The 12719-nt window shown below is 44.2% G+C and overlaps 1 protein-coding gene across 4 annotated transcripts in view; it reads left to right on the top strand.

Annotated features, from left to right (window-relative positions):
* The window catches only part of LOC127156843 (uncharacterized), a 47809-nt gene extending 42443 nt beyond the window's left edge, over nucleotides 1-5366 (top strand). The window contains exons 1-5 of one of the 4 annotated variants that reach the window (XM_051099941.1): nucleotides 753-995; nucleotides 1817-2874; nucleotides 3603-3770; nucleotides 4071-4219; nucleotides 4700-5366. In XM_051099941.1, the coding sequence (XP_050955898.1) occupies nucleotides 819-995; nucleotides 1817-2874; nucleotides 3603-3770; nucleotides 4071-4219; nucleotides 4700-5067 (1920 nt within the window). In that variant the 5' untranslated portion in view covers nucleotides 753-818 and the 3' untranslated portion in view covers nucleotides 5068-5366. Of the gene's footprint in view, nucleotides 1-752; nucleotides 996-1816; nucleotides 2875-3602; nucleotides 3771-4070; nucleotides 4220-4699 lie in introns of those variants that run through there. The other 3 variants (XM_051099942.1, XM_051099943.1, XM_051099944.1) reach the window with 3 other exon arrangements.
* Nucleotides 5367-12719: the final 7353 nt, after the last annotated feature.

Here is a 12719-nt window from a genome sequence, read left to right as displayed (position 1 = left end):
CCAGTCTCTACGAGGGGGGAGCACGCTCAGCCACGCTCTGCTTTTTAACCTCCCTGGCTTTTGAAGGACCGGAGCGGGGCTGGGTGGCAGACGGCCCCTCCCCTTGAGTGCGGCGAGGAAGAAATTGACCGAACGCTTCTTCGTGTTTCTTCACCTCTTTAAACCTGGTGACTACGGTGCTCACCGAGTCACCAAACAAACCAGAGGGAGAAACAGGGGAATCTAACAGAAACACACGATCTTTTTCTTTAATGCCTGACCGATTCAGCCATAGATGTCTCTCCGTGCTGACCAAAGCACTCATAGAACGACCGATGGCACGGGCCGTTTGCTTGGTCGCACGAAGAGACAGATCTGTGGCTCGACGAAGCTCAGAAAATGCTTCCTCGTCGATGGTACTGCCCACACTCAAATCCTTCAACAGGTCAGCCTGGTATGCCTGTAACACAGCCATAGTGTGCAGTGGTGGACAGTAACGAAGTACAAGTAATTTGTTACCGTACTTAAGTAACTTTTTAGCGTATCTGTACTTTACTTGAGTATCATTGTTTTGTGAGACTTTATACTTTGACTCAACTACATTTCGAAGTGGAAAACCTTACTTTTTACTCCACTACTTTCCTAAAACCTGTCGTTTCTTTTTACGTTCCACAACATACATGCGTAACCAGTGACAGGTCAAAATAAGTACACGTGCTCCGCAAGTGTGCCAATCAGAACACGTCGTGTTTCCTGCAGTTTGCGCGCTTTACTGTCTAATATAACTGCTGCCTGCCTGCTTGCTTCTTTTCGCTGTCACGTTTATAGCCAACGCAATAATGGAAGAAGCGCCAGACATTGAAATTGAGCACCCATGGCCATATTTAAGCGAATTTTTTGAAGTAGTGGAAAGGAAGAACGAGTCATTCATTTTTAAGTGCCTTCTCTGTCTGCCTCAGAAGCATACGATTTCTTCTTTCAAGAATTCGCCGTCCAATCTAAAGAAACACATAGAGGTAAGTAATTTTCAGTTTGACTGTGAAATTAATTAAAGGCTAATAAACCTGTCGTTTTACCCAAACTGGATATAATACGCTCATACGTTGTGTTAATAATAAACGTGGACATCAGTTCCATTGTGCAAGGTTAAGCTAGGAAACTGCAGACCGTTAGCAAAGCTCATTAACACCAACACTGCAAAAATACTTTTCTTACTTAGTATTTTTGTCTTGATTCCAGTCCAAATCTCTAAAAATTCTTAAATCAAGATGCATTTACTAAAGTATAAGGCCATAAGATATTATGTCTTGTTTTCTGGGGAAATAAATCAAAATTAAGTGAGTTGTTGCTTAAAAAAAGCAAAATTATCTGCCAATATATCTTGTTTCTGTTTGAATTAAGGTTATTTTTCTTAGTGGATGCATCTTGATTTAATAATTTTTAGAGATTTGGACTGGAATAAAGACAAAAATACTAAGAAAAGCATTTTTTGCAGTGAAGGCACTTGGCTAGAAATAGCCTAACATTACCCCCTAAAAATGCCATTTACTTGTCAAGCTCGTTCATAGAATGTGTAGTGTGTCTAAAGAAATTCAATGTAAAATGAATTCTGACATTTAGGCTTCTATTTGACTAGGTTTACATGCAAGGTATGATTGATCGGTAGCTACTTGAACAGTAGCCTGCGATTGATGTAGGCTAGCTAGTTACTCAGCCTTCTCAGCAGCCTACTTGGTACATGCAAAAAAACATGAAATGTGCACTTCATTTATGAAATTGAGATATATTGCTGTGAAGATATTATGTTCATGATGTGTTTTTCCCCCTTTCTTTCCAGAGAAAGCATTCAAGTCACTTGGAAAGATACAGTGCCCTGACAGCCCCTCGAAAAAGAAAAGCTGAAAACCCAGTTCCCTCCACTTCCAGACAACTGAAATTAGGAGAAACGAAAATTGTGAATCAAACAAAGGTAGACAACGTAGTCATAAATTTTGTAATTCAGAGTCTTCAACCATTTACTGTGCTAGAACAGCCTGCGTTTAATGCTTTAGTGCAAGAGCTACAGCCTAATTCACGTGTGATGTCCAGAACTACATTGCGCCGGAAAGTAGAAGAGGGTGTCCAAGAAATGAAGAGAAATATTAAACAAGCAATGTCCTCCATTGAATTCATTGCCACAACAACTGACTGTTGGAGTGCAAGAAGGAGAGGATTTCTCGGAGTCACTGCCCACTGGGTGGATCCAGATTCATTAAAGAGGTGCTCTGTGGCACTTGCTTGCCGGCGGATTAAAGGGCCACACACTTTTGATGTGTTGGGCAGTGCATTGAATGACATCCATTGCGAATTTGGCATAGAGAAAAAAATAGTTAGAACCACCACAGACAATGGGTCCAATTTCATAAAGGCATTTAGAGAATATGGAGAACAACAACAAGATGAGAACAATAACTGTGCCTCCAGTGAGACTGAAGAGGATGCTTGCAGTGATGAAGATGAACAGGAAGAGGAAGGTGTTGATGTTGACTTCATTGAGGTAACACCGATCTTAATGGAAGATGATGGCTTACAATTTCAGCTTCCAAAGCATCATCGCTGTGCATGTCATCTATTAAACCTTGTTGCCACAGTTGATGCAGCCAAGGCCAATTCCAATGACTCCTATAAAAGACTGTCACGATCAGCTTTTGCGAAATGCAGTGGCTTATGGAACAAGACATCTCGATCCTCCACTGCTTCAGACATCATAGAGGAAACATGCAAAATACAACTGATCCGGCCAAACGACACACGATGGAACTCATTATTTCTCTCTGTTGAAAGAATCGTGAGAATAATCAAAGATGAAGGAGAAGGGGCCCTGAGAACTGTATGCACTGCACTGAAGTTGCCAATGTAAGTGTAACTTTTTTTAAATATACCTTTCATTCCAATATGTAATTTTGGAAAATATTGCTTAACTATTCAGTTGCTTTACGTAAGGGGAAATGGAGGACAATTATAGTCCGAGCAGCCTCACCACTCACCACTCATCACACACACACACACACACAATCACTCACTCTCTCACAGACAGACACACACACACACACAATCACTCACTCTCTCACAGACAGACACACACACACACACACACACACTCTCTCACAGACAGACACACACACACAATCACTCATTCTCTCACAGACAGACACACAAGCACACACTCTCTCACAGACAGACAGACACACACACACAATCACTCATTCTCTCACAGACAGACACACAAGCACACACTCTCTCACAGACAGACACACACACACAATCACTCATTCTCTCACAGACAGACACACAAGCACACAATCACTCACTCTCTCACAGACAGACACACAAACACACACTCTCTCACAGACAGACAGACACACACACACACATTCACTCATTCTCTCTCACAGACAGACACACAAACACACAATCACTCACTCTCTCACAGACAGACACACAAACACACACTCTCTCACAGACAGACACACACACACAATCACTCATTCTCTCACAGACAGACACACAAACACACACTCTCTCTCTCACACACACACACACACACACACACACAAGACTTAAGTGTTCTTTATGTTTGTTAGGTTGAGTTCAGTTGAAATTTCCTTTCTGGAGGAATTTGCCAGAACCATGGGTCCTCTCGCCAAAGCCCTCAACATTCTTCAAGATGAGACAGATGTTCAGATGGGATGGCTTCTGCCAACTCTGACGCTCCTCATCAATAAGCTTGAACGAATCCACATAAATTCCAGGTAGAGATTCTTTCCCCTCATGTTATTAAGGTGTATTCCTTATCATACACAATTCAACTCCCTTAAAACTTCATATAGCATACGTGTAGGAAGTTAATGTGTGCCATTAGTAAAATGATTAAAAAGAGGCCTTTATGAACACATTGACCAAGAACACAATAGATGTAAGACCGTCAAATCATATTTAACAATTAAGTATTGGGATGCTTGTTGTTATTGTCATTGTCTCAGTATAAATGCACGCTGTAAATGTTGTGATATTGTACTATATCATTTTCTCTCCCCCACCTCTAATTCCAGGTACTGCAAACCTTTGGTGGATGCAGTCCTAGAGGGACTACAAAAGCGCTTTAAAGACATGATGGCAGAACCAGAGTTTATTGCTGCTGCCATCCTGCTCCCAAAATTTAAAACAGCGTGGACATCTGATGAGAACCTATTAAACCTAGGTATGTATCTATGTATGTACATATGTTTTGTGGCATTTTTATTTCAGATGTCATGCGCTTAGTTCACAAAACAAAAGTAAACAAAAAAACTAAACAAGCACATTTATATAAGTTTACTTACTTAAAAGGGTGGGGGTGGGGGTTGTGACCTGGATTCATATATATGCCTAAAAGGCAAGTTTGATGTGGATGGACCCCATAGCCTTATTGTTCAAGGTACTACATGCTGTTCATGTTGTTCAGGAAAAAGAACAAGGAAATTTGACACAATCTAGACTGAATTGTGGCCAGGGAAGTAAAGCTGATCTAATGGGGCATAGAAACTGATCTTTGCCCTCATATGTCAGCTTTAGCTGCCTATCCATAACTGTGCATGTTGCTCCAAATTAGTTAGTTCATTCTTTTTCCTCTGTACTGTATTGCCCTATCATTTATATAACATGATTTCTGGCATCTGTCCCAATATATGTTGTATATTAGGACTTGCCTACATCAAGGACCATCTGGAGGAAGAACGTCCACATCAGTCACCAGGCAATGGATCAAGTGCTTCAGATGACGATGACTTCTTTTCAAGCATGAAAAAAACTCATGGGCAGGAAAGTGTTAAACAGCTAGAAGGGTACCTTGCCTCTAAAGTAGACAACAAAGAGATACTGCAATCTTATCCTGCGGTTTGCAAATTGTCTCTTAAAATCAACACTGCCTTACCAGCTTCTGCTGCATGCGAACGTCTCTTTAGCACTGCTGGACTGATTTTCAGCCCAAGAAGGGCAAGATTGGATGCCAGAAATTTTGAAAATCAGCTCCTTCTCAAACTTAACAAAAAATATTTTAGCTTTAGGTAGGTCATACAGTTAACAGTGCTATTTCTGTTATTCTTCTGTTATAGCACATCACTACTAGTTAGTAGTTCTACATACTGCGTAAGTCTTCAGGGAAATCTATTGGTGTGTTAGTGTTTGCATAAATCACACAACAACAGAAACTAACATTTGTTTATAGAGTGGACATACAGCTGTGTTGTAAGGAGTCATGTTTAGTAAATTGGAAAAAAGACATTCTTTGTAAACTTTGTAAACCTTTGTAAACTTGAGTAAATCCGTCAGCTGTGATGTAGTAAAGGAATGTGATAAAGGAATAAGATTTCTACATTACTTCAAACAATAAATTGTTAAAGAAATACGTGTCTAATGTGGTTTCCCCCCACCCTATTTATTCCTAATCATGTGGTTTCCATTTAGTAGGATGTGCTTATGATAATTTCAAAAGATATCAGTACCAGATATCACAAATAGAAAACATTGTAATTTCAGAGTGGTGTTAGTGTTTTTTTTTTTTTTTTTTTTTTTTACCTTGTATGACTTGATTGAGTGTATAAAGGACATGACAAGACATTGGAACTACATTACACCAAATTACTTTTACTTTTGATACTTAAGTACATTTGAAGTCAAGTACTTTTGTACTTTTACTCAAGTCGACGTTTAAAGGGAGCACTTCCACTTTTACTGGAGTAATATTTTACACTAGGTATCTCAACTTTTACTCAAGTACATGGTCTGTGTACTTCGTCCATCACTGATAGTGTGCAGCGCAGCACCAGCCTGACCTGCAGCTTGATAAGCTTTACCCACTAATGACGATGTCACACGACACGGTTTAGTGGGGAGGGTAGGTTTCTTTATAGAAGATGCGGATTCAGGCGAGAGATAGCTCGCGAGCGTCTCTTCAACCCGAGGCATCTCCGTATACCCCCGCGACTTTGCACCCACGATAGTCGAAAAAGTCGATGTCGAAGGCACAAAGACGCGAGAAGTATATGGTTTACTCCATGACTTAGACAGCTCATCATGGAGGTCCTCGAAAAAGGGGAGAAACTGATGTTGTGGTTTCTCCCCCCCGCCACCGGACAGAAACCTATCCTCTAGCTTACTATGTTTGGGGGTCTCTTGTTCGCGTGGCCAGTCAAGCTGTAACCTGGCAACCGCGCAAGTAACCACCTCTAACAATTCCTCCACAGATTTTTTTCCACTGGAGGAATGCTCAGAGGCTGGCTGCTCGTGCTCAGATGAGCCAAGAGATATGTCATCCCCCTCGTGAACCGAAGAAGCACCGGAGCACGCTTCGCGTTCACGAGAAGAGATGTTAGGATCTGATGACGCGACAAGCGAAAAGGACTGACCCGTCTCTTGCTCGTCATTCAGATCCATACGAGAGCCCCACGATGGTAATGCGGGTGCGGACTGGAAATAGTTCAGACAGGAGCGAAGCATCTTAACTGTGAGCTGGTCACAATGCTCGCACCCGCCTTTCTCTATAGCCAGAACCGCGTGCTCTTCCCCCAAACAAACAAAACAGTAATCGTGTGTATCCAGCTCAGACATGGGACGTGAGCATGGAAGAACACAACGCTTACTGATTTGTTGACTCATTCTCTTTACTTTTTTAAACTCCTTATAAAGTAGAAAGAGATTTAAGAAAGAGAAATTTTCTGCACACTGCTTGATACAAACTAACTCCTAACAAAGAGAGTAGAGAGAGAGAGAGATTCCACGCACACATGCACAGAATGGTCTGAAGACAAAAGACCTGATGATGCACCTGTGGGTCATCTATTTATAGCCCCGTGCCGGGTGCGCGCTGATGACGTCATCAGCCGAGGCTATATATTCTTCCGGTCGGTCTTCGACGTTTTTATACACATTATTCACAGCTGGTCACGACTAAAAGACGTTCCCCAATGCGCTGAGCAGCGCAGAATCGACTGAAGCTTTCGAAAGGGAACTAAAAAACTTTAGATTGATTGCATTTTTCTTGAATATGTAGGCCTATACAGTAACCAGTGAGTTCATGAAACATTATTGTATAAATACATAACCTTGTAAATTCACCATGATTCTATCATCATATTAGTCAATAAAGACTTCATTTATATACCATATCTGACTCTCTCATCAAAGCACAACAAATTTTCTTTTGACTTTTTAAATGTGTCAAACAACTAGTTTGTTATGTTTCTAAGTTAGAATGCTTATAGTTTGTAGTAAAGTCACAGCTTTAACCTTTAACCATTAATCTTTCCAAACTCTCTCACACACACATAGCTCTTTCAGACACCCACAAAATGCCAACAACAACATCCTTAAGCTTTTTTATCTTTTAGTTGTAGCTGAGACCCTAATATAATTATCTTATGCATTACAAGTATAGATGCTGGAAAAGTTCATTAACTTGTTTAACTCTATAAATGTGAACAATACCACTTAAGACTAGTTTGACAAACAAGGGTATGCTCATAAAACAAACCTGACCCAATTTGAAGCATTATAACAACGAGTACAACCATTGCAGAAAATGTATATTAACACCACAGTAAGATAAAGCTATGGATGAGTGACTGACCAGCGTATCAAATGTTCAATGTTTTATTACAAGTTCCTGCTTACCTAGTTTTATGATGACTAAAAAATTATATTGGCATGAGCTAACAATCAATAAAAATACTGGTCATGCTCAACAAACAGAGGCCTAGAACTTAACAAATACACCCTTTGGATCATAAAACATTCATAAACAATTCTCCAGAATGGGGTGATGATGAGTTCATTATTTCATGATGAATACCGCCTGAACATGCACATCAAGTCTGTTTTAGCATATGTATATTGTAATATTCTTGAAAATAATTGTTTAATCTAAATATATTTTAGCAATTCTTTTTGTTTTCTGTTTTTATGAAGATGTTAAATTGAACATGTGTAACTAATACCTCATTCAAACGCTGTAGACTTTCAGGTCAGAGAACTACAATACCCTGCATACACCTCAAACTTCAAACATGGCCGCCAGGGGTCCATATCCCAAAACACTCACACATGGCAGCGCTCTAAATTGTAGGACTTCTGATTATAGACATCACACAAAAGACTAACATTTCCACACTTTTTGTGAAGTATACACTCCTTCCCGTGTTTAGACAGTGTGGCTCAATGAACCTTAAGTCATCTCTCAGTGATGTCAGTATACATTTCTTTTCTAACAGCTTAGGGGAATTTTATATCAGTGAAACATTTAACGTCTCGGTTACATCTGTAGCCCTCGTTCCCTGAAGGAGGGAACGGAGAAATTACGTCATAACTGACGTATTTGGGTCTCCCTTGGGAGGCCAATCACCTCTGAGTTAACTGGAAAAAAGCCACTCCCCTGTACATACGGGTATATAAGATGGCGGCGTGCATCCACTCATTCAGATTTAAGCTGAGGAGCTGAACCCGAACTCGAGCCCCCCAGCGCAGTCCAGAATTGTGGCAGGAGGACGTAACGTCTCTGTTCCCTCCTTCAGGGAACGAGGGTTACAGATGTAACCGAGACGTTCCCCTTCAGTCGTTCTCTATGACGTTACGTCATAACTGACGTATTTGGGGTCCCCTTTGGAAAACGCCACAATTGGCGTTACAACTGCGTTACGTGATTGAGATTCAAATCCTAACAGGCAAGCGTGTCAGGACTGATGGATCTCAACACGTAACCTTCCCAACGCCCTGTAAGCCAGATAACGGGCCCACCAGGGATGCCAGGTATCTGAAGCAACCGTTGGGGGGGCGGAGACGATGACCGGGAGGTAACGTGGAAGACTGGAAAAAATGGTAGGGGAACATGGAAGAATCCATGGACCGAGGAGATGCCACGACCGGGAGGGGTGAAGAAACCCCCTACCGGACACAGTCAGAAAACTCCGTCCTAATCTGAACTGTGGGGGCAAGGAGGACCCAGAGTTCACCTAAGGAACAACCGGCGCAGCAAGCCGACACCGAGCCATCTTCCCGCAATTTACCTGATGTTACCTTAACACACGGAAGGAGACCGGCTCCACACGAAGACTGAAAAGTCTCGCAAGGTGTTTGGTGTCGTCCAGCCCGCAGCTCTACAGATGTCTGCTAGAGAGGCGCCGTGCGCAGGAGGAGATGGCGGGCGAGTTGCGACATGCGACGGGAGCGCGGACCACCCTAGCGGGTGATAAACACTACCGTCTGAACATTGTCTGTTCAGTTAGTGCGTGCTTGTCGCGTAATATCGGCAAAAACCCGACGTAAGGCTAAAAGCACCGCGAGCAACTCGAGGCAATTAATGTGCCACTGCAGTCGAGGTCCTGTTCCAGGAGCCCGAGGCTGCCTGCCCGTTGCATATGGCACCCCAGCCGGTCTTCGAGGCAAGTGTGTTCACAACCATGTGCCTTGACACCTGGCCCAGGGGCATGCCTGCCCGTAGGAACGCAGGGTCGACCAAGGGCTGAAGAGGCGGAGATGTTCCCGGGGTAACGCCGACCCTGAACATGTCGCGGTGCCATGCCCATCTCGGGATCCGGCCGTAAAGCCAGTGCTGAAGCGGTCTCATACAGAGCAGTCCGAGCAACGTAACTGCGGCTGTGGCTGCCATATGCCCCAGGAGCCTCTGAAAAAGTAGAGGGTGACCGCTGTCTTGTGTCTGAATAAGTTCAGACAACTCAGCACCGACTGAGCACGCTCGTTCATGAGGTGTGCCGACCTGTCGACTGAATCCAGCTCCATACCGAAAAAAGAGAACCTCTGCACAGGGGAGAGTTTGCTCTTTTCCCAGCTGCAAACCAATCCTGACAACGAATGCACGAAGGATGTGTCTCGTTGTCAGCATCCTGAATGGTAGCCTGATAAGGGACCGATTCAGAACACGCAGGTCAAGAAAGGTCGTAACTCACCGGACTTCTTGGGTACGATGAAATGGGGACTGAAAAACTCAGATTTCATCTCGGCTGGAGGGACCGGCTCGATTGCGTTCTTCACCAAAAGAATCGCAATCTCCGCACACAGGACAGAGGCATCTGTGTCCAAGTGGACAGAGGTGAAGAGGACGTGTCTGAACCTGGGCGGACACCACTTAAATTGGATTGCACAGCCGAATCGGACTGTCCGGATCAACCAGCGAGACGGGGTGGGGAGCGACAACCACGCTTCCAGATACCGAACAAGCAGGATCGACGGAGTAGTCACTGACGTGTAGTCAACTACCGTCCCTAAAAGCACACGATCGGAGATGCGTCTTGAGAAAGACACTCTCAACGAGTGTGCTTCATTGGAAAATTGCTCTTTTAGCGCTGGTTTGTCCAGGGAAGGACCGCGGCACAAGCGTGCACTCAAGAGGGGTTCTTCGCTGAAATGCAAAGTTACCGAACAGAGATACAGCCGGCTACGCAGCGTTGAGAGACTCCAACGATGAGTTTCCAGTCAGCTTGCGGGTGAAGATCCGAAGCAGAAATCTGAATGAGTGGATGCACGCCGCCATCTTATATACCCGTATGTACGGGGGAGTGGCTTGGCATGCAAAATCCACTCGCCAATTTTCATGGGCCTTTTCCAGTCTCCCAAGGGAGACCCCAAATACGTCAGTTATGACGTAACGTCGTAGAGAACGACTGAAGGGGAAACAAATTTACAGTGCAAACTTACAGATATTTTTGGGTAGTGAATCTTTTGGAAGCAATGGTTGTTTATTTCATGCCGCTGCCATGGTATATTTCAACAGGGCAGGGCGCAGTGCAGTAAAAGGGAGGGGTGTTCCAGATTAAACAATTATGTTTGGTGTTGTTGTTATGTAAATTGCCTCATTGCAACGATTCTTAACAATGTAAATTTGTAACCTCATATATTTTGTTTAATTGGTGCCATTATATTTGTTGATGTTGTTTGTCAGAAGATTATGTCCTGAAAACGTCCCAGGTTACGTATGTAACCATGGTTCCCCGAGGGAACGAGACGCTGCGTCCGAAAACGCTAGGGGAACGCCTCCAGCGTGACCACGCTCTGAAACACATGTGCATACAGTCCAATGGAGAAACGAGACGTCACGGGCGGGGTGACATAGAGACCAGAAAGCTTAAAAGCACGTGCGGTGCATGCAGCCAGCAGCTTCTAAATAGAGAAGCAAGCGCTGCAGGGATGCCGGAAGTATGGCTTGAGACGCAGCGTCTCTTTCCCTCGGGAAACCATGGTTACATACGTAACCTGGGACGTTCCCCTTCGGGAACTCGAGCTACGTCCGAAAACGTTAGGGGAATGATATGCCCACGCCGCCAGACTTTCAAATCCCTGCCTAGTGTGTATCACTGAGCACCGCTAGGACGAGAGAACAGAGGAGCCCAGAGTGGCATAAATGAGACCAAGAATCTCATGAAATTGAGTGGCATGGAACAACCCGCAGCGTAGAAATGTCAGAGAGGGTACTCCTGACGAGAAGGCCTTACTTCGAGAGGAGTGAGCCTTGACCCCCAAATAGAGGGGGGGGCGAACAGAGGACTCAAATGCGGTGCGCAGCAACATATGGCAGTCTCTTAGGTCCGGGAGAAAGTGTTTCCCTGAAACACGGACAACATCTCCAGGCAGTAGATATGCCACGTGAGATGGCAACAACTCCACAGACCATGGGCAGGGTGGTCACTCGTGATCGCTCCCCAACCGGTGAGAGACGCATCCGTCACTAGCGTACACGGCAACAAGGAGCTCCCAGCACCGGGCCCTGAGACAGGAACCAAGGCTTCCTCTACATGTCCAAGGCACGTAGGCATCACCGCGTGCTTTGATGTAGTGAAACGGGTTTCCCCTCGGGGAGAACCGCTTGATCCTGAGCCACTACTGTAGGGGTCTCATGTACAGCAGGCCAAAAAGATATCACATTGGACGTAGCTGCCATCAGACCCAGCAGTTTTGGGAACTGCTTTACAGTGAGTGTCTGGCCTTCTTTCACTCTCGCGACTGCAGTAAGTCAAGTCAAGTCAAGTCACCTTTATTTATATACCGCCTTTAATAATACAGAATTGTGACAAGGCGGCTGTACAGTATTAAATAGGAAACAGTACATCAACAATGCCAAAGGCAACATTAAACACTCACATTATAGGTAAAGGTAGTTAATCAAAAACAATAAAATAAAATGCAATATTGTGTTAAGAGAAAGTGTCCCCAACTAAGCAAGCCAGAGGCGACAGCGGCAAGGAACCAAAACTCCATCGGTGACAAATGGAGAAAAAAACCTTGGGAGAAACCAGGCTCAGTCGGGGGGCCAGTTCTCCTCTGGCCAAAGTTCCCGTGGTCTTGTGCCGACAGCCGTCTAGGTGATGTGGTCTTTAATGTGGATCCGTCTCTGGGGCTCATCTAGTTGATGTGGACTCCGCTGACATTCAGGGCTGTAGAGGTCGTCTCTAGGTGCTGATCCACCGTCTGGGCTGGGTTCGGACTGGATCCGGGGACTGCAGCGACCATCTGATCTGGATACGGACTGGATCTGGTGGTTAATGTGACCTCGGAATAAGAGAGAAACAGACTAATATTAGCGTAGATGCCATTCTTCTGACGATGCACCGAGTACATCGGGTGTTATGGGAAGTGTTCCCGGTTCCGGTTGACCTAATTAGTGCAGCCTAACAATCCTTTAACGGATTTGAATTATAAGAATGTGGATTTGTTAT

Source organism: Labeo rohita, chromosome 25 (genome assembly GCF_022985175.1).
Source record: "Labeo rohita strain BAU-BD-2019 chromosome 25, IGBB_LRoh.1.0, whole genome shotgun sequence".
Classification (NCBI taxonomy): Eukaryota; Metazoa; Chordata; class Actinopteri; order Cypriniformes; family Cyprinidae; genus Labeo; species Labeo rohita.
This window is presented reverse-complemented; position numbering and strand designations above follow the sequence as displayed.